Source organism: Passer domesticus, chromosome 14 (assembly GCF_036417665.1).
Source record: "Passer domesticus isolate bPasDom1 chromosome 14, bPasDom1.hap1, whole genome shotgun sequence".
Lineage (NCBI taxonomy): Eukaryota > Metazoa > Chordata > Aves > Passeriformes > Passeridae > Passer > Passer domesticus.
The window spans coordinates 12,684,528-12,706,217 of record NC_087487.1 but is presented as its reverse complement, the minus strand read 5'-3'; the positions used below and the strand labels follow the sequence as shown (position 1 = coordinate 12,706,217).

Genomic DNA, 21,690 nt, shown 5'->3' with positions numbered 1-21,690 from the left:
GTTCCGGGCACCTCTGAGCCCTGCCTCCACGGGGACGAGCAGATGGGGAGGCCAGTGTGACTGGGGAGTGGAGCTGCAGTGTCCAGCCCCCTGCTCTGCCCAGTCCCACACACCTTGATCCCCACTGTCCCCTCCCTCCCGGCTCTGGGTGCTCCCCTCACCCCCTCCCCAGCCCTGAGCTTGCCCTTCCCCAGCTGGCACTGTGGGTGAAGGCGCTGCCCTTGGCTCCAGCTCTTGGCTTTTGGAAAGCAGCTGAGGTGCAGAACAGGAGGAAGAGGAAGGTGTGCGCCTCAAACCAGGTACCAAGATCCTGCACAGACACGTGATGGCCCTGCCAAGGCTGTAAGGATGTTCAAGTGACACATGTTCCATAATTTCCCAAAGTGATTTACCCAGAGCATCCTCCTGGCAAGGCAAACTGAGCTGGGGCTGCATAACCAGGGCAGTACTGTGAGACGGTGCTGGAGGCCTAAACAGCCCCTCCTCGGGTATGGTTTTCCTTTAATTAACAAACATAAACACAAAAGTCCATTTTTCCTGCTGTTTTGAATTATGTGCTCTTTCCCCAAAGAGCCGGGCAAGTCCTTCAAACGGATCCCAGCTCCTTCCTCTGCCTGCAGATCCCTGGTTTGCCTGTCAGTCTTCAAGAGATGAAAGACTGCAGCCCAGGCAAGCTGCCCAAATTTGCTGATGGCATCTAATTGTGGCCCGCAGGCTGAGCAAGCAGCACTGATTTTGGTGTTGATTAGGCAATAATTTGAGTTTATTATTTTTTCTTGTGTGCTTTCTTCTCAAAATGACAGATGGCAGAAAAATGCTGTGGATGGTCTTGAAGAGACTGACGGCCACACAAAATCATCCTCCAACCTCATTTGAACCCGTGCAGGCAGCAGGATAGAGACAGTGTTGGGAAGAAGAGAGAAGCCCATCTGTCTTAGCCCTCACCCTGTGTGAGCAGAGCTCCATGTGACTGGGGTCACTTTCTGGGGACACCTAAAGCAAGTGGATTTTGCTGTTGTCTGAAGGACGAGCTCCCCCTCGAGCAATGCTGCTCAGGGTGTAGTTTTGGGTCTCTCATTACACAGGGTGTCTGCAGGGCTGTACACACCAGGATACAAAAGATCTCCAGCTAGAAGGAAGCTGAAATCCCCAGACAATACTTGATCTCTAATTGCTGAACACTGTTGACAGTTGCATGTTCTCGTGCCAGCTACGTGGTAAGACTGGTATTCTGCCCTGCCCTAGAGCAGCCTGTAGACATCTCAAAAAAGGCAGCTCAGAGGAGAATTTTAAAACAAAAGGGAACTTGCTTATGTACTGTAGCCACCAGCAGCTACACTCTGTGATTACTCCAGCAAAAGAGCAACTGCAGAGCTTTTCTAATCTATGGCATCACTAAAATGGCAGGGTCCAGCAGCTTGCAAAGCCCTTGTGCAGACCCCAGAGGCAGCAGTTCTGTCCCACCTGCTGTCTCCAGCCCTCTTCCCACGTGTGGAGGCCAGGAGCAAAGGCTAATGGCTTTTCTGCTGGCCTGATAGTCTCACCTTGCTGCACTGCCCCCCCTTATCAGCCTGCAGATCAGCACTTTGTCACTGCAGTCCCACCAGGGCTGGCATGCTCCGCTGGCTGTCCGTGCTGTGAGAGCCCATTAAAGGACCAGCTTCTCTCCAGGCTCCTTTTCAGGGCCAGGATAGCACTGGGAAGGCTGAGGGGGCTGTGCCAGCACATGTGTGTGCAGCAGTGCTGGCAGAGCACTTCCTCTGTTGGGTTAGATCACGTTGCATCCACCCTACAAGGGTGGTAGGACACACAGGGTGGGTTTCACCATGCCTCAGGCACAAATATCAGGGTGCTTAAATGTCCTGTTGGAAACTTCAGGCTGGTGTCAGCTTGCTCCACCACAGAATTTTGCCCATCATGTCCAGCACTTGTAAGATCTTCAAGGTTTCCCCGAAAAATCTCTGGGATGTCTCTGGGGGAGAAGGAACATTTGCCTTTCTGCTCAAGAGCTGTGGGACCAGGTCTGGCAGTGTCCAGATCTCAGTTACCTTGGGTGAGGGCTGTATACTACTGGTCCCAGCTGGGTCTCTCCCAGTTTCTCACTTTTATGAGCACTAAATATATTTGAAAGATGTAGAGACAAAATCTAAAGCACAGAAATCCCTCCCTCTTGCCTGGAGGCCTTGGGGCAGCTTCACCCTGGATAAGGGGAATGGCTGCTGCCCAGAATCAGTGCTCAAAGCAGCCACTGCCAGTGTCCTTTGGGCACATGGGGTGGAGAAGGCACTGGAGAATGAGGATTTGGGGAGTCCTGGAAGCCTTGATGCAGCACAAGTGAGACTTTGAGCACTGCCCAGCTTCAAAGGTGACTTGTCACTTGTGCAGGTCCTTGAGGAGTGACCTGAAAGCAAAGCATCTGAGTCAATACAAAACAAAACTTTTTCCAGGCTGTCTCAGCAGAAGGGCAAACAAACTTTCCAATGGGGCAGGACAAGTGGTGGTATGAGGGGAGATCAAAGAGTTCCCTTAGGTCTGGGCTTTCTCATATTTTTTTTCAGCCCCTACCATTAAGTATTCCTTGGAGATAAATGTTGGAAACAAAACAAAGTGAGACTTTTTTAAACTAAAAAAAAATTATCTGGATCAAAGTGACAACCACACATGAGCCAAATTCTCAAATTATTTTTCTTGTGCTCTCTCCTTCCTCCCAAGAAACAGCATTTACCAGCAAGTAAATGATTGTCCAGAAAGAACCCAAGGTCTGTTTGAGAGGGAAGTCGGTGTCCTTGTGGAGCAGGCAGGGAGGACAAATGTCTGTGTAAGCAGCACACAGGACAGCACAAAAAGCAGGGGTGTGAGCAGCTCTGGCTGTCACACTGGGAAACAAGGTCACCTGGGCTCAGCCAACACCTCTGCCGGCCTTGCCAAGAGCTGGACAGGCTTCCAGAGCAAATTCACTGAGGTGGGCAGGAAAGGAGAGGGGGTTTGAGTAGCTAGCAGCAGTTCCTGTGCTGGAAACTGTCAGCCTTTGCTGGGAAACTCCCCTTTGCCCTGGGTTTGTTTCGGGTCCAGGTGGACGGTGATAAGGCAGGTTTTGGTCACACTCTGCTAAGTGTCCTCAGCAGACTGCTGGGACAGATGCCAGGACAGGACAACGGCAGTGACATGGTGAGGCTGGCTCCTCTTCAGGGCCCAAACAGCACAGTGATGTCAAACAGCAAGAGGTGCCAGCCATGGGCAGAAGGGAGCCCACATCCCCAGGGCTGCAGGCTGCACTTTTCCAGGCACACCTGGTGTCCTTCCCTTGCTCTTGGTGGCGGGTTTCTCCTGCCCAGCCGCGTGGGTCAGCTCCTGGTTCCAGCTCATTAACCCCACTCGTGTTCCCAGTCACCAGCAGAGCCAAACGGGCCCTTTAGTGCCCCTTGTCTTTGTTGCTCTATAAATACCACTGGCTGCTGGTTTGGGCTGGGCTGTTCAGGCTCTGGAGGCGAGGGTGGAGCAGACACCCGGGTGGGGATGCTCTGTGGGGATTGCTCTGCTCTCCCCCACTGTGATCACGCCGTGAGCACTGACACCATGGGGACAGAGGTGCTTCAAGCCCTGTGGAGGGGCTGCTCCTGGGCAAGGCAGCTGATGACAGCCTTTGTCTGTGTCCTCCACAAGCATCCCGTCCAGGTGCCCTGACCCTACACCTTTTCACAGAATTGTCAAGCTTGGAAGAGGCCTTTCCGATGAAGCCTAACCATCAGCAGAGCATTATCAGTGTAACCCCTAAACCATGTCACCCAGCGCCGGATCCAGGTGCCTCCTGGGCACCTCCAGGGATGGTGCCTCTACCACGTCCCTGCCCAGCCTACTTCAATGCCTCACCACCCGAGTATATATATATATTTAATATGTAATGTGAATTTGAATCTGTATTTTCCCCTGCGGGCCCTGGGCTGTCCCTGCTGTGCTCCAGGGAGGCTCGGCAGGGAGGATGCCGTGTCCGCAGGACCCTCCGGGCAGGCTGTGTCGCTGTCCCTGCTGCCCGGGGCGGTACCGGGGATGGGCAGGTGCGGGTCCAGCGGCACCGGAGGAGCGTGCCGGGTGCCGGCCGGGCAGGACCGGGCGGGGGTCGGGCTCAGCCTCAGGAACCGGCTCAGGGAACGCGCCGTGCCCGAGGAGCGCGGCCGCCATCGCCGCCCCGGTGACGTCACACCGCACGCTGAGTGACATCGCCGCCCCGGTGACGTCACACCGCACGCTGAGTGACGTCACCGCCACGCGCGCCCAGACGGCTTTAAATTTTAAACCGGTGGCGGCGCCCAATCGGCTCCGTCTGCGCGCTGGCCGCGCCCCCCTCCGTCACTGCCCCGCGCCAATGGTATGGCAGCGCCCTTCGCGCGGCTGGCCAATCAGCAGCGAGCACCCCTCTCGCCGCCGCACCGCTCCGCCCTCCCGCTCCCCGTTCTCCGCCAATGGGAGAGGGAGGCGCGGGGAGGGGGCGTGGCGGGCGCTCCGCGGCAGCCAATGGGGGCCCGCGCCGGGCGAGGGCGCGAGCGGCCGTGCCGGGCGGGCGATGGCGGCGGCGGCGTGAGGGGCCCGCGCCATGTCGTGCTCGCACAGCGCCGTGTTCCTGCTGGACACCGCGGGGCCCGCGCGCCGCCAGCGGCTCCAGCGCGGCGCCCTCCGCCTCCTCGCGCTCCTGGGCTGCCGCTTCGGCCTCTCCCGCCTCCGCTGGGCCTTCCGCTTCTTCGACTCGCTCGGCGGGCGCGGCGGCGCCTCGCGGGGCGGCGGGTTCCGCCCGCCGGGGCCCCGCGCCTGGCAGCGCTTCGAGGAGGAGCTGGCGGAGCGGCTGGCGGCCCCCGCCGCGCTGCCCGGCCCCGCGCCCCGCGCCGCCCTCACGCACAGCGGGCTCAAGGAGACGCTGCTCGACTTCCAGTGGGACCGCCCGGAGATCGCGTCCCCCGCCAAGCCGCCCCGCCGGAGCCGCAGGACGGGGCCGGCCCCCCGGGAGCCGCCGGAGGGGCCGCCCGAGGGCTTCGTGAACGCCGTGTTCCTGTTCTCGCCCTGCCCGCACTCGCGCAGGGAGCTCCGGCAGTTCGTGTCGGGGAACGACGCCCCCTCCCCTGGAGAGCCGCCCTCGGCGCAGGAGCTGGCGGAGAAACTCCTGCCCAGGAGCGTGCAGGAGCTGCTTGTGGAACAGAAAATCAGCCTGTTCTGGGTGGACACTGCCGACTGGGCTCAGGTAACGGGTTACACCGCACAGCTGCCACGCTGCCTTCTGGCGTGAGTAATCTTGGCGCGGTAGGGAAGCACGCCAAGGTTCACTCACTGCCACACAATCTTCAGCAAGGCACTGAAATCTGGAGTGGAATCATCCACATGGAGATCTGCAGTGGAGTAGTTGTAAAGTGTTTATTGATGGGGTGTCTTGTGCTGTGAATTAGAAGGGTGTTAGAGTTGTTCAGAATTGCAGATAAGCAGCCTGATAGTTCAGGTGTGTAGATACCAGATTTAAAAAAAATCGGCTTGAAAATATTGCTAGCTTTTAACTCACTGAGAACATATTTACTTTGTTAGGTTCCTATGAAGGCTGATAAAGTCCATAAAAACACTCAGAAGGTACCATGTTTAGATGCTGTGGGTATGTTTCATGTGCCAGCTTTTCTGAAAAAGTGCAATCTTTATTTGTTTGGATGACATCTCTCTCACTGCCAACCTTAACCTGAGACCTCTCTGTTACTTTATTTCAGCTGATCGAGTGCCCGGATCATGGTGGCTACTGGACAATGTTTGAAGTGATCTGTCAGATGGGAGGCACCATTCTGCCAGCTGAAACCTTGGTGCACTGTTTGAGTCCCCCCAGGGCAGATGCTGCTCCTGGCTTCCTCGGAGACTCCAGGTTCCCAGAGCCACAGGCTGTGCCTTGGGCCACGCTCCTGCCCCTGGATGGGACTTTGAACTGTTTGTTCTCCAGGCCTTCCCTGTATCGAGCAGTGTTTCCTCAGCAAGAAGGAACATTGTTTCTCAGCATGCCTGGTAATAAAAGAAAAAAAGAAAAATATAGATGTGCATGGTGGTAACTGATCTCTCATGCAGGGTCCTTGATGAGCTTCCTTTGTGGATAACGTGTGTAGAACTAATTTCACATATTTAAAAGCCTAGGTGTTTTTCTTTTAAAGTTCTGCTTGTGCCCTACTTCTGACATGAGGACTCTGAGCCCATGTTTCTGTTTTAGCCTGTTCAGTTTGTCATGCTCCTAGATGTTTGGATGAAGAGCTCTTTGCTGGTCCCACCTTGTAGAGGTGTACTCCATTTTCTCATACAATCATTTGATTTAGCTAAAATAAGAACACAGATTAAAAACCCCTTCCAAGAAAACAGATCTGCTGTAAAGCAGCATGCAGGATCTTTCTTCAGTGGTGCTTCCATGCACTCAACTCCTTGAGAGCATGGGGAGGAAATCAGTTCTGCAACACACTGTAGAGTATATTCCCTGTTTAATCTTGGCACTCACTTTTTGACATTGAAGTCTCTTCACCTTGATGGAAAAAGGTTATTTTCAGACTTTTTCTTTATCCTATCCGTGCACAGGAGGGAAGAAGCAGGAAAGCTGTGCCGTGACCCTGGAACCTCTTGCCATGAGCCAAAGCCAGCTGCATTGCCCAGTCAGCATTGTTGTGAAAGGAAGCTTGGCAGGTTGGAGCTTGGCACAGGCTGGCCACTTCCTCACAGAGAGCTGGATACTGCAGAGCTCACAGGCTGAGCAGGGAGAAGGGAGCAGGTCTCTGTTTCATCAGCTGTTGAGGAGTCTGCTGGCTGAAGGACTGCATGTGGTAAATCTTCCTCTTTGCCTTAAAGTGTACCTGCTCTGACATGAACTGTGACAGAAGGGGTGGCAGTATCACGTTGTGAAGACAGTAATAGACACTGCACTGCAAATTGCTCATTTGAAGCTAGATTCAGAACATTTTTTTAAAATCATGTAACTCTATAACCTGCTTGTAAACTATCTGTGCTCCTTAGGTCTCTGTATTTCTAGATAATGTAATCTCTTTTTCCCTTTTTTTTCTCCTTTTTAAATGCAGATTACTGAAGTGTCTCTGTCTAAGACTTCGTGCCCCTGCACTGCTGTTCTGTCACCTCTTTCTGGGGATGCTGCAGTTCTGACTGTGCTTGGTCCTGAGAAGACTGCTGAAATTCAGGGATGCAGCCTTGAAGGAGCTGTAGTGGAAGACTCTTCCCAAGACTCTGCTACTCACCTGCCAGAGATTGTGAATAGTGTGTTGAGTAAAATTGACATGTCAGTGGAAGATTCTCTGGCCAGTCTGGGTAGGTGTCAGGAAATGCAAAACTTGCCATCTTTTGATCATCTCCAGATGTGCAGTAGAAAAAAACGTAAAGTTAATGATTTTGTCCTTGAGGAGTCTCATTCTGGGACTTGTTCATTGTGTCATCTGTAGCTAAGGCCTTGTGATGTGATGCAGAAAGAAACCTGCATGGGTGTACCTTTCTGTTTTATTATTAAGTGTTAGTTTCTTTTAGCTTGCAGATAAAGCACAGCCACATGTGCCTGAGGACATGCTGTTAGAAGGAGGCTTCCCAAAATGTGTCACTTGGGCCATCCCTGGCCAGTAATGCCTTTGGGTGGGACTGCAGCAAGGTGGCTGCTTTTACACGAGTGTTTTGTGTTAATCTTTTCTTCTGATGTATTGGCTATGAAATTGTCTCCCCAGGATCAAAGGTTTGTGAACCTCTGTCTTGGAGCTTCTGTGGAGGCTGGGACCTTCTGCCACTTAGTTCAGCATTTCTCATTTTTGGCTGTGTGTGTGTCTGTACAGGAGAAGAAGCTCCAGTGCCAGAGTGGGTCCAACGGGAGCTGGCCCATACAGGGGGCTGGCATCCTTCAGTGCTGGAAGGGTGGTATCCTGCCTCCAATGCTTGTGGAGCAAGCTCAGATCTGATGGAGTCATTCAGGTATTTTTCTGAATGTCTCTGAGCAATAATCAAGGATTTCTGCTTCTTGTTAAGGGAGTATGGCTGTAGCATTGCTTAGAGTTCTAGAATTCTATTGCTTTTATTTCTGTACTCAGTTTACTGGTGGTTTATCTCATGGTGGGGTAGATAGACAAAAGAAACTGGGAACAGGATGTTGGGGTATCAGATTGCATGGATTAAAATCTTGGCAGTTTCAGGAGTTATAAGGTCACTTAAAATGACCTTAAGCTACTTGGGAAATGGCAAATTTTAGCTGCACGGGATGGTAAGATCCCTGTGCAAGATACTGAAGATGTGGTTGTGTTCTCACAGTTGGTGTTTATTTGGAATGAATAAGCTTGCTTTCTTCAAAGAGCTTGCTGAGTGAAACAAAAGAGCCTAATGCAGGGTAGTTTAGAAAGCACAAAGCTGCTCATTTAGTGTTGTGGTACAGGTCAGTGCCATAGCCATTGCACATCAATGCAATGCTTGTTTCCAGCATTTTCAGAGGGTTTGGGTTTTCTGCATCTACTGAGTGTGTTGGGGAGCAGGTGCTGGAAGAGTTACTGTTGTGTGCTGCTTGCACTATATTGCTGCCTCCTCCCACCTTTTTTGATAAGTGTATTGTTCTTTCATGCAGGCTCCTGCAGGTTCCTTGTGCTAACAGGAAGGATGGTGCAGACCAATCTGATGTGGAGCTCTCAGAAAGTCTGTCTGAGCTGTACCAGAGAAAATTCAGTGAAACCTCTGCTGCAGCTGGAGCAGGAAATAATAAAAAAAGACGTATGTATAGTTTGGGGTTATTTGTGCATCTTGTCAGTAAAAGATGATGTATGAATTCCAGAGATTTGTACTCTTTAAGTAGTACCATGCTTTAGATATTTTTTTATTAGGGACAGTCTCATTTCCTTATTAGTGTTAGGTTAATCCTGTAGTAGAACCCAAATTATTGTGATTCAGGGCTGTGCAGTGAGTGACAAAGCTGTTAAAAGCAGTGTGCAGAGCTCTGCAGTTTAGCTATTGAAGCAGGGACTGCTCCAACTACTAGTAAATATTGCAACTTCTCAATTTGGTTCTAATTAGCAAAATAAACCACTTCTCTTCTAGAAGAGTTTAAGCATTGCATTTCTCTACACTAACTACAGTTGACTTTACCTTAGCCTCATGTATCTGCAAGTCCTGCTGTCAGCTGTTTCTATTTCTGTGACATAAGATTGCTGCCTATATATAACTTCTGATTAAACCTGTGTAAGTTCTTATGCAGAGCAATATGCACCTGACTTTTTATTTGGAGCAGTAGCTGCCTATTACCCTGCCTATATGTTGATTTCATGAAGAAATACCAACTTTTTGGGCCATGTTTTCCTCTAGGAGGTTACTAAGGTCACAGCAATATGGAATTTAGTGTTGTTTTCTTCCTTGCCCCAGTGTGCCTGATGGTAGAACTCTCTCTTGTGGCATTGCAGGTGGGGTTCCCCGAACTCCAGTCAGGCAGAAGATGAAGACCATGCCCAGATCCCTGCAGATGCTCAATGCAGCAAGACTGAATGTAAAAGCTCAGAAGTTTCAACCTGATGCTGTGCCACCTGCAGTGAATGAGAAGGTTCCACAGAAGCTTTCAGCAAAAAGATTGGATGAAAAGGTGGAAGGAAAGGCAAAAGCACTTAAAATATCAATTGGTGTGTGTTAAGTCCTGTTATCTTTTTGTCTTCATACATTCCATAAGAACTCTTGATATCCTGATATAGCAATCATAGAGGATTTTTATGGAAGGGAGAGCAAAGGATAATAATGGAGTATTCAGTATCTAGGAGCAAATCAGTATTTGAGTTTCTGTATCTTCAGCATGGCAGAAAGTAGACATTTTTCCCACACTTCTGCCATTTAGTTTCTGATTCTTTACAACCTAATGTTACAGCTGCTTCTGGGGTTAGTTTCTTGCCTTATATCCATCTGAAAAAAGCAATAGGGATTTCCCTTTTAAATTTTTTTAACCAAAAGAAATAGAGGGAAGCACTCATCAAGGTATAACTGGAAATGTAATCCTATTTATTAATTAGGCAGAAATAAAGGGTATTTCTTGACTGCTTCAGTAGCCTGAAAGTTTGCTGATCTTAAGCAAACTTTGTTGATTATAGGACTGATTTAGCTTATAATATGTCATGGGCCTGGACCTGGGACAGCCTCTGTTAGTGTGCTGTGGTCTGGATGCATCATTGCTGGAGGAAATATTTATTAATACCTCCTCTGTTCTCTGCTTCAGCTGGGGGTGAGTATTTTATCAGGGATGTGTGGTGAACATGCATTTAGTTAATGGAGAGCATTTCCTTGCAGACTTCCAAACAGAGGAGGAGCTGCAGTCCCACCTGACTTCAAGCTACCAGAAGGCTGTTGCTGAGGGAATTCCTTCATCTGTGTGTGCCCAGAATATGATCATGGCCATTAAAAGGTTCTTGAAAATACAGGATGCCAAAGAGAAAGAGGTAGGTGTGAGCATGTGGGCAGGGTTAGAATTTTTGGAATCTGCAAGTTAGAATTTTTATTATTTTGGACTACCTTTCCTTCGTGTTCCCTGAGGTTTTATGTGGAGTTGCACCATGGTCACTTCTTCTGTCTGTGAGGGCACAATAGTGAAAAACTGGATTGTAAAAAATGTAGGAAAATCTAGTTCAGTTATCAGTTTACAACTTTGCTAAGTGTTGCAAGACGTCTTTTCTTTACATTGACCCCCTTACAAATTCTGTTTTCAAAGACAGTATTTAATAAATATATTCTTGCAAACTGTATTTTAAAGAAGGTGCGCCTTTTGTTTTGGCATTACATGACAAATCTCGGCCTGGTTTGTCAGGGAAGAGAAATTGTTCAAGGTATTTCTTACAATCTTTAGCACTATTTATAGGCTTACAATAATCTTAAACCAAAACTGGTAAACCTGTGATTAATTTAATAAAAACACTGTGAGAGAGAAATCCAAAGTGGATCCAGAATGAAGAAGGCCTGAAGCTGTGAGCAAGAGACCTCTGTGATTTCTAAATTCTTTTATGTCATAACTGTGCTACTGAAAGGAAAAAAGTAATTAATTTCCTTGAAATAAAAGGAAAAAACTGTACTTCTAAAATAATAGGTTGGCGTGGTAACTGGGGGACAAGGGAGGAACCTGCCCTGCAGGTAAGGAACAGTTTTGAACTTCTTGCTGTCATGTGTCTGCAGGTGGCCTGTGTGGGAAGAGTCAGAAACCATCTCCTGAAGACCAGCAAAATGCTCAGACAACAGCATGGCTCACAGAAGGAGACCAAAGTCAGAGAGTATGAGACCCTGTATTTACCTCAGCTTCTGAGATACTGTGGAGTTGGTTAGCAGTTTTTAATGGTGGCTTTTTTTGTACAACTGGAAAAGTATTTACCTGGGACGAATACTTCAAGGGTAATCTCTAGTTGCAGTAAAACCATTTCATTAAATGCAAATCTACCCGTGCTGTGTGATAAGCACTGCAGCCAATATCTGGAGTGAGGTATCTCCCTTGCCACCCAAATGAAATGCTAACTAAATACTGCTGTCAAAGGAACCACTTCCCTTCCCATTGCTTTTTTGAGCACACCTTTTGCAGTAAATCTGCTGTTTCCAGTAGAAAAAGAGGTGGTGGATAATTGCTTGTTTTCTTAGGTGCCGACTTCAGGTGTTTTTGCGCCTCGAGTTGTGCCTTCAGTGCCCTTCGCTGCAAAGCAACGCTGAGGAAATGGAGCAGCTCTTAGAAGAGGCAAGTAAAGTATCAGCCAGGTTGTGTTTCTGCATGGCACTAGAAAGGTGGACCTGGAACCTGCTTTTCATTTGGTTTTACACTATAACTTTATATTCCTTACTCAAATATCTGGTGCTGCAGCTGTCACACCTTAATCCATTTTGCCTCCTGACCTTCTCTTCCAGGTGACAGATATGCTGCGCATCTTATGTCTGACTGAAGACCCAGCCTATCTTACAAAGTTTCTAGAGGAAATATTAGAAGTGTAAGTTATTTGGCATGACTTATGTATTGCTGGGGACTATGGTTTGGGTCAGATGTTGTCAGTGAGTAGGGAGCAGTCAACAGCTTTGATTTACTGCATCTTTGTAATTCTCAGAAATTTAGATGTGCTCTCTTTATTATGCTTATATTTTGGTTAATGAAAAAGTAGTTGATAAGCAAGTACACTAATTAAAAAAACACTTGATATTCAGTTTGTTGTTTTTAAGTGGACAAGTAAGAACAAGGGTTTAGTTCACATCTTAGGTTTGAAATACCAAAGTTTTGAGGAGGGGTGTATTTCATGTGTGTTCTCTCTGGTGCTCCAGGTATATGAATTCTATACCGAAGACCCTTGGAGATATTTATTATGGCCTGGGTACACAAATTCCTCCGAAGCTGGCATCTGTTCTGCCTTCAGACTTCTTCAGTGATGACTCCATGACTCTGGATAGCAAATCTCCAGGCCTTCCTCCCTCTTTATCCTCTATCTTAACTCCCAGCGCTGTTTGCACTGAGAGCGATCAGCTGGAGGAGCTGCGCACCAGATCTGCCAAAAAGAGAAGGTAGTAATTCCAAAGAGGAGGCAGCTTTTTGTTGACTATAAGAAATACAGTCTCGATTCTGTATTTGTATCTTATGCAGAAGTAGATTTCAGGAGCATCTTCCATGAGAGGAAAAGCATGCTGTGCTGTGCAGTAGCTGACCTATATTGTTAAAGTGACTTACGGGAGATCTCTGTGTTGGGAGTTCTGTGTTCATATTAGCAAATTGTGAATGAATTTCAATACCAACCTTAGGAATAGCTTTTTATATTGCAAATCGTATCCCAGTGTTGTAGTAAGTGAGGTATCAACGTAGTTTGTAATTTGAATTTAGGTAAACACTTCTATCTCTCGAGTCACACCTAAGTTTAATTATCAGTAGGTTGATAACTGTGCTTTTAATCTTATTTTTACTTAATTTTTGTGTGTTTTCTGAAGGAATAATGTGTTAGCCAGACACAGGAGCATGACAGAAGCACCACAGAACTTGCGTCAAATTGAGATTCCCAGGGTAGCCAAGAACCCCATCAAAAAGGTAAAATTCTTCCAGAAGGATTGTCTGAGTTGTGATGCTTGACTGCAAAAACTCTTGCTCTGTATTCCCTTAGTAAGTGTGCCCTGTATCAGCTGTACAGAGATCAAATTGTTTTGAAGGAAAAATTGAAATAAAGTGTGGTTCAGAGCTCGTAGTTAATGTTCATATTGAACATAACATTGCACTGCTGCTGAGGCTGATTTCTCATTTGTTTCAGGAGAACTCGCATTCTTACCTTGCCACTGAGAAGTCCCAGCAGATGCCTTTGTTGCAGAAAGAGACAGTGCAAGGTATATTGACTTCTGGCTTGTTCATGGAAAGGTGCATCTTCAGCACATGTCCCTGTAAATTTTACTGAGCCATGGTGAAATTATGCTGAGACATGCTGGAAATGTGAAGGAAGTTTTGCTGAGTTGTGCAAAAACTTTGAGGGGAAAGAAATATGTGGTATTCTGTGTACTCATACACAGAAAACTTAAATTTCGTGTCCTCAAAAGAAAACCTTGACTCTTGAAATTATTTCCAACTTCTCTATCCTGAAAAGAGAATGGGGACAAGATTGAATTATATCTGAAAATAGGATGTCCCCACAAATACTTCATAAAAATAAATCTCACGTGTTCTCTGAACCAGGATGTGCTTTGGTTGAGATTTTGTAGTGCACCTAATGTTCCACATGGGACACTGACTGCTTTTTCTGCTGTGGAATCTGCTTGTAGCTTATTGCTGGAATAATGCAAATAATAACAAATTCAGAAGAGAAGGCTGGAATGGATTTAGAGGAGTTCCTGCTACATGTCTAAACATGTTCCAGTAGCAGGAAAAACAACTTTTCAAAGCTTTTTAGCCTCTAAAAAGTTATCTTTCCATGCTGGTATATTGTTCTCTCCCTAATCACCTGACAAAATTACCTTTGTATTTTTTTCCTTTCTTTTTTTCTTCTCTTTTCCTTGTAATCTGATATTTTATTGCTTTTCTTGTCTCACAGAGGTTACAAAAGTAAGGAGGAATCTCTTCAATGAAGAGATACTTTCACCATCAAAAAGGTCGCTGAAAAAGATGCTTAGAAGCCAGTCAGTATCTGCAGTGGAAGGCCTAAAATACAAATGCACCAGTGAGGGCAACAAAGGTAGGCTATGACTTGCACATGTAGGATTGGAAGAACTTTTGCTAAAATTCCTACTTTTGCATTCTCAATTCTATGAAACAATTATGATCCATTTTTAATGAAGGATAAAAGGAGGTCATTGCTGTGGTGTTTGGAGGGTGAATAATGATGATACTGAAACTGAAGCCTGTTTATACTGAACTCTTTACATCTTGTAAAGAAAGTTTAAAAATGCTTGGTTAAAAAAAGGATCTGTGAAATAAAGATGAATAATGAAAGTTATCTCAGCAGGTTAACTATGTCTGGCATGGTACAATATTGAGGGAGTGGGAGGGAGGTGTAGACACTGGACTGAAATAATGATAGCTTGTGAGTGCTGGGAGACAGCACAGTGGTTCTATATTGACTTAAGAATGACTATTGTCATTCTTCAGCTGAAGCCTGTACAAAACTGTATTTATTTATTTGTTCCAAGTGCTTTATGATGGTGTGATGTTACAGCTCTTGCATGGTTTGTAGATCATCGCAAGTTATTGACCAAGAGGGTTGCAGAAACACCACTACACAAGCAGGTGTCCAGGAGACTCCTACACAAGCAGATCAAAGGCCGGTGAGTTCTTTCTGAATTTCTTCAGTAACTATTAGCTGCCTAATTATTGGATGCCTAATTAGTGGCTATGAGCAGAATTACCAGCTATCGTTGCAGTCAAAGATGATCTTCCCTTAAGGCAGTAAAAGAACCAGTGGAGGTTAAATGCCATTGCTTAAGTGAGGGGAAATACTGCTTGCTTCATCATGGCTTTAATTCCTGCAGCTAATGTCTGTTTAGGTTGTTACTGATTCAAGGGCTTATGGAGAAAAGGCTCCTGCTGTATTTTGTGGGCTCCAGGCTGAACTGTAGCATTTTCTTTCATGTAGGACTGTTACCTGTACATCTAGGGAGCAACCCAACTTAATTACGTGTCAGTAGGAGGCAAAGTGCTTACTAGTTGCTCACTTAGAGTAGCCCACAAAGCAATATTTTGGTGTAGAAAAGAGCACTGCTTTTCAGTCTCTGTGGCAAGTTCTGTTCTTGTAAATGTGCTCAGTATGCTAAGCCCAAAATGTCTGTTGTTTCTCTAGGTCTTCTGATCCAGGTTGTGACACTGGTGTTGTAGAAGAATCTCCAGAGAAGGCCATATATGGTAAGCACTGATCTTTCATTAAAGGTGTTTTGGCTGTCTCGTAGTTTGTAAGATGAGTGTGCTTTGATTTGGCTAATTCATTAGAAGCCAGTCCCAAAGTGTGGTACTATTGTGTTCTGACAGAACCACTTGCTGTTCACTGCTTTAACAGCTCTGTACAGTTTAAGTTAAGAAAGAGAGGTAAGTGTTTTAAATGAAAAAACGTGAAGGACTTGAAGGGTGAACAAGATGCTGAGCTGCTATAATTACTGTCAAACCAGCACATGCTTATTTTTAATGTAACTTCACCATGTTGTGCTGTGACCCTGCTCTGATTTCTGCTGTAACAGCCACCTGGCTCTGGGGAGTGTCTCTTATGTTGGCTACTGCTGGTCTTTTTCCCCAGAAGGGAAGAAAAAACCAGCATGTCTGGGTAAGCAGGAAAATGAAATTGCTAGCAAAAAGAGACAAGAGCATTAACCCGTCTTTTAACTTGGATGTAACTTGTATTGAACATGGTTTCTCTAGCATTCCTTTCCATATAATTGCTAAACAAGAATGAGACTAATCATGAGTTAGAGGAGGGGCATGAGACTTTAGGAGATTTGTATGCATAAATATTTCAAAATCCTCAAGATATCAAAACCTTTGCTTCATCTGCTTGCTTTCCTGGGTGAGACAGACTGTAGAAAAGTTTCTTCTGAGAGTATGTTCCTTGCAGTTGTGAACTGTTCCTGATGATGTGCCATTGCTGAGGGGGAAAGAAGGCTCAATCTCCAATGTCCTTGCCTTTTCAGAAGCAGGTTTGAGAAGAAGCCCACGCATCAAACAGCTGTCTTTGAATAGGACCTGCTCTGGTGTTTTCTATTCCACTACACAGCCCAGCTCAAAAAATTCTCAGCACCTCCACCAGGGACAAGAAAAGGAGAGCTGTAAACTGCCGGATGTAGAAGGTACTGAGTGGGATTTGAGCAGACTTGATACTGCTGATCTGAAAAGCTGGCATGGATAGCTCTGAGTTTGATTTGATTTGGCTCTAGAAGAGACTGTAAGAAGCTAAGAGCTGTCATGTAATATCTTCCATAGACAGAAATTCATCCTCAGTAATTATTTTTTAATTGGTAATCTGAATTTTGAGGATAGCAAGGCAGCTATTTCTGTGATGAATTCACTGCCAACTTAACAAACCAGTCAGGCCCATCTAACAGAATACCACTGATTGTCAGTCTGCATTCCTTAAAAGCAGTGAAATCCTTGTAAAATATGGGACAGAAATCCTATAGCTTACTCTGTGGCAGCATAAAGCAATGACTGATGGGATCTTCTTTGCAGGCTTTCTCAGTAGGATTATCAGCTAAAAATGGTGACACTTAGTTCTTTATATTCTACTTATTAGAATCCTTAGTCATGAACCAGAACTATCTAAAGCTACAAGCTATAAATAGAATAAGAGGCCGAGGTATTTTATACCTTTTTTTACCATTGGAGCACTCTTTCTAAAGATGGGTATTAATTGCATAATGGGAAATAACAATAATTCTGGTGAAGCTTTTAACTCTTGTTTAGAGAAGAATATGCCAGGGATATGAGCTTTTTACACTACTTTTCTACACATCTGACGTGACTCAGACAATTGTGGCACGTTACTTTGTGTTAGTTAAATTGTACTGTTCCATTTTATAGGCCTTAACCAGCATTCAGAGACACCCCCCATCCAGAGTCCCAAGAGGTTTTTCTTTGGTGCAGTCATTGACATGTGTAGTCCTGCAGGGAAGCAGTCACCTGGAAGGAGGAGAACGAGAAAAGATTCCTTACACTTAGAAGAGCTCACCTCATGTAAGGTAGAAACAGTTATCTACCTCCCTTTCTGTTTCTTCCCATCCCTGTGTTATCCTCCATTCATCAGCATCTTAAATTTAGTGTTCATTCAGTCTCATCCAATGGGTTTTTTGTGTTTCAAGTCTTGGGGAAGTAAATATGAAGATGGATAAATAATATTCCTGGAGTAGAACAAGCATGATTCTTTAATATATTATTTTTCCCCTTCAGACTCCTAGAAAAACACCTCGTAAATGTGCCCAGAAGCCACTGAATTCTGCCAGTAAGCTCCCAAGGAGATCGCCTCGCACTGTCCACAGGACGCCACAGAAGCTGGAGAAGACACCTGGTAAAAGTCCAGCAGCTAAGCAGACTGTAGCTAAATGTTTGGGAAAGTGCTTTTCTCCTCCTGCACAAAGGGTCAAGTCTCCATCTGCGCTGACTGGCAGCAAGAGGGTTCCCTCACTGCAAGTAACTGCTGAGGACTGGTGTGCAGCTCTGACAATTTCCCCTCCTTGGCAAACACCAAAACGTGAAGGGTTCACAGCCTCTGTGTTACCTCCAACAGATTCAAATCCCCCCTCTGCCACCCAAGAAAGGTGTACAGAACTTCAGACTCCAAGACGTTCCTTGAGATACCTCTCAAAATCAGCATCGCCAGTTAGTGCTCGGAGGCAAATCCTCACAAAGGAAATTCAGGTGCAGGCAGATCAGTTATCTGAAGCACCTAAAAGGACACCTAGGAAACTTGAAGATCCAGGTTCAAAGTTATGTACCAGCCCAGTGAGTACAGAAATACCTCAACTTGCTGTGAGGCCAGAGCCTCTCTGCAGTTCTCCACTCTGTGAAAGTTCCACAAACACTGTGACAAGCTGCTCTGTTTCCCACATGGAGTCTGACAGGGAACCTGATGCATCTAAACCATCTTCTCAAAAGACTCCAGGTATTACTGGCACCTCGCTGAGGTCCCTGCTTCACACATCCGAGCAGGCCAAACGTGAATCAGGTTCTAGAGGAGAGAGCCTCGCATGTGCAGCACTTACAGAAAATGAGGACAGTTGTCATGATAGTGGTGGTAGCTGTTCTGTGGAAAGCCTTCAGCTTCATCAGTCCCAGGTTACTGAAAATACTTCTGTATTGGAGAAAAATAAACAGATGGATAGAGTGTCTCAAAAGTCTCCTTCAAGGGAGGACTTGGAAAACCATTTGTCTCCAAAGCCTTTTGCTGGAGGGCAGGAACATGCACAGAATGCTGAGAGAGACTGTGAGCCATCAGTTAAGGGGGAGAACTGCAGTGCAAACACCTGTGAGTCCTTCCTAAGCAATTTGCAAACAGTTAGTGATGACTTGGAAGCAAGAACTGTGCTGGGGGAAGAATATATGGGAGTGAAGGCTCCAAGCCTCAAGAGACGCTCCAGGTCTGCCCTGAATACTTCCCCTCCTGTGCAGAAGTCTCCTCCTGCCTATTCCTTACGCTGCACTCCAGACAGGAGGCAGCGGGAGGCTGCGGCTCGCATGGGAGAGCCTCAGCTTGCAGCCAAGTTCTCCAGTCCTGAAAGTCGTGGCAGACTTCCTTCTGCCAGCCCACCGACCTACGAGGTGGAAATTGAAATGCAAGCTTCAGGCCTGCCCAAGCTTCGCATTAAGAAAATTGGCTCTTGCTCGTCCTTGGAAGTTCAACCTGAAGCAAGTGCCGGCAAACCCAGGGGAGGAGAAAGTCCTTTCAGTGATTTTGCTATGACCTGGTGCAGCAAGCACCCAGGAAAACTAGCAGCTGCCTGTGTTTCCCCATCCTGCTGCCGTTCTTTCCATAGTACACCTGGGAAAGGTGCAGGACAAACCTACATATGCCAGTCATACACCCCAACAAGCTGTGCCTCTACTGTCACCTCCCCATTCACATTGGAAGCAGGAGTTCTCCAGACACCTTCTCCAAAGCAGAAGGGGAAGGCCACTCCTGATGCCATCAATGACTGGCCTCGGAGGAAGAGAGCAGCAGGCAGCACTGCTAGTGTGAGCTGTGGTCAGGGCGAGAGGAGCGCCGATGATCGGACACGGGCGTCAGCAGGCAGAGAGAGAGCCATGAGGATCTCAGAACACTGCAGCAGCAAAGTGACAAATACTCTTGGGGAGTTTGAACTGGAAGGGATTTGCAGGCTCCAGGATCAGGCATCTCCCAGTGACTCTGAACCGAGGGCTGATGAGGACTCTGCCATGGGAACTTTTGGCTTGAAATCTCGGAAGCGGGTCTTTACTTACCTATCACCAGAAAAGGAGAACCACAGTGCCAAGAGATCATGTCCTGATAGGGGCAGCTTGGATCTCACTGGCTTTTCCACAGATGAGGGCAACAGAAGTAAATCAAGGACAGACTCTGTACTTCCTGAGAAACCAGGAGCGTGTGCCCTCAAAACACTGGAGCAGCACAGTTGTCTAGGGGATGATGATGTCTTCCTTTTGTCAGGTAATTAAATGGCATGAAAGACACTCCACTGAAATTTAGATGTGGTTAAAAATGGGGGTTAGACTGAAACAAGAACACAGTTGTTTCCCATGTAATTATCTGAGGGAGAGTGAGGTGAAAGGGGAGTGACTTGTAGATGACATGGAAGGTAATTATGTGGAGAGGCAGACTGGAAGGAGTATATGAGGAGTATTAATGATGGAAGAGAGATCAGAGAAATATGAAAGAGCAGAAAGCTGGAGGAGCTAAAAGGAAAGTTTGAGAACTTGAGGAGAGAGGATCCCTGTTGCATCCAGCTGGTGATTTGTTCAGGTTTGTGTTGATGCCACTGCCTGTTTCTGCCCAGCATTCAGCTCTGAAGCCAATACAAACCACCAATTTTAAGTATAAAGCTTGGATGTTTCAGTGCTTCAGACTGGAGTCTTGGTGGGGTTAGTCCTGTGGATGCTGGTGTTTGTTGCTGCTCCAGTTGTCTCTGCCCATGGTGGTGGGCACCTTGAAAGTGCTACTAGAAATTACTCCCTTGCTAGCAATAATGTATCAGGAGGTGTGTAGGTTTAAGCTGCCTCTCTGCTATTGCTGTGGGTACAGACGATTCAGCTGACCTTGGTGAAACAGGCTGTTCAGCTCTGTAAACGAGGCCTTAGGAATTTCAAATACTTAATCCAGTATTGTTGTAGAAATTACAGGGGACTGTGGCAGGTGTTGTCTGTAGTCATTGTACTAAGCTTTGGTGTGTTTTCTCTTGCAAGGAAAGGTTTGTATACAGAGGCAGTGTCTTACTCAACATTATCACAGAAAAAAGGCCAGACTTTGAAGCAACATTAATCCTTATTCAGGACATGAAATAATAGACTTAAGATGGTCCTGTAAGACACTTTCTGTACCTACAGACCTTGTGTTTGTATTTCTATATCACTGTGGTTGTAACAGTTTTTTTCTGGGAGACGTGGATTACCTGTAGTTAAGACAAGTAAAGTGATTTTCTGCTAAACCAGCTAAGAAAATTGAATGTGCTAAGAGCTGATTCCAGACTGCCATTTACCTTTCTCAAATGCTAAAACACCACTGTGACAACCTGGAGCTTATTTCAGATACGCTCAAAGTATCACTTGCACTGATGTCAGTTTTGTGGTAGCATAAAGGCTGTGTGTGAGACTTAACATTTGAGTTATTGAGTAGTTTTGCTGCAGCATCTCACTGTGCTTCTCCAGGCTCCACTCCACCCCTGAAGAGTGGACTTTCTGCCAGCAGCCTTCGAGCCCTGACCCAGTCTCCACTGCTGTCCCCACCGCCAGCCCGGAGGAGGCGCGTTCAGGGTAAGCACAGGAGAGGGAAGGCTGGGCTCGAGCAACTGCCTGTGCTCTCTGCTTGCCTCCAGCTAATGAGAACAAAGCCATGCTGTGCTGGGGGCTGGGCTTTGGGCAGAAAACCTGTGTCTGCCACTGCTCTGTTCAGTGTCTCGATCTCACATGCTTACAAGAAACTTGGCATGAGCTGGGAAGTTAGGAAGGAGAAGAGAGTAGCTGAAGAATGTAGAGAGTAGCTACATGGAAGTGCAACTCCCAGTTCTTGTTGTCTCCACCTGGTATTTAGCTTCTTGGAATCACCAGTAAATTCTGGTAAACTGTGGCTTTCATATATTTTTTCTCTTTTTGCAGAAGAGGAATCTGATGCTGTCCAAATTACTGCCAACCAGGAGCTGTCTCCATTCCACATGATGATGTCCAGGAGGCCTCGCCTTAGCAGGACTTACTCACGGAAAAAGCTGCTCAGCTGAAGTTTGGAGCCAGGCCAGCATGGGAAACTTTGTATTATCCCAGCTGTACAACACACCTTTTAACAAAGACTGGTATTTGGTGCTAAACTGGAGCTGCCTTGTGTTGGTAGGACACTGGATGCAAGCACATGGCAGTAGAAATAAGGACCACTCTAAAAATTTATGGTGTCTTCCATCCATTCAAAGCCTAGCTTGGGCTTTTTGCTAGTGGAGCCTTAGAGTGAGTTCTGCAGTGAAGGTTCAGTTCTCTCAGGTTAAGAGGGAGAATTGCCACTTTTCTACAGCTCTTGTAAAATAAACTGATTTGAATTTTCA

The 21,690-nt window shown here is 46.6% G+C and overlaps 1 protein-coding gene across 2 annotated transcripts; it reads left to right on the top strand.

Annotated features, from left to right (window-relative positions):
• Positions 1-4,550: 4,550 nt before the first annotated feature.
• Positions 4,551-21,690, top strand: TICRR (TOPBP1 interacting checkpoint and replication regulator). Of its 2 annotated transcripts, none has more exons than XM_064388656.1 (22): positions 4,551-5,230; positions 5,739-6,024; positions 6,580-6,821; positions 7,074-7,317; positions 7,827-7,962; positions 8,603-8,745; positions 9,429-9,641; positions 10,297-10,445; positions 11,173-11,267; positions 11,626-11,719; positions 11,887-11,966; positions 12,292-12,528; positions 12,946-13,042; positions 13,260-13,332; positions 14,031-14,171; positions 14,670-14,760; positions 15,273-15,334; positions 16,111-16,266; positions 16,997-17,154; positions 17,363-19,595; positions 20,810-20,914; positions 21,257-21,690. In XM_064388656.1, the coding sequence occupies exons 1-22, from the start codon at positions 4,592-4,594 to the stop codon at positions 21,373-21,375; spliced, it is 5,793 nt and encodes a 1,930-aa protein (XP_064244726.1). In that variant the 5' UTR covers positions 4,551-4,591; the 3' UTR covers positions 21,376-21,690. The 2 variants fall into 2 exon arrangements, with proteins under 2 accessions (XP_064244726.1, XP_064244727.1); XM_064388657.1 differs by lacking the exon at positions 4,551-5,230 and adding an exon at positions 5,606-5,629.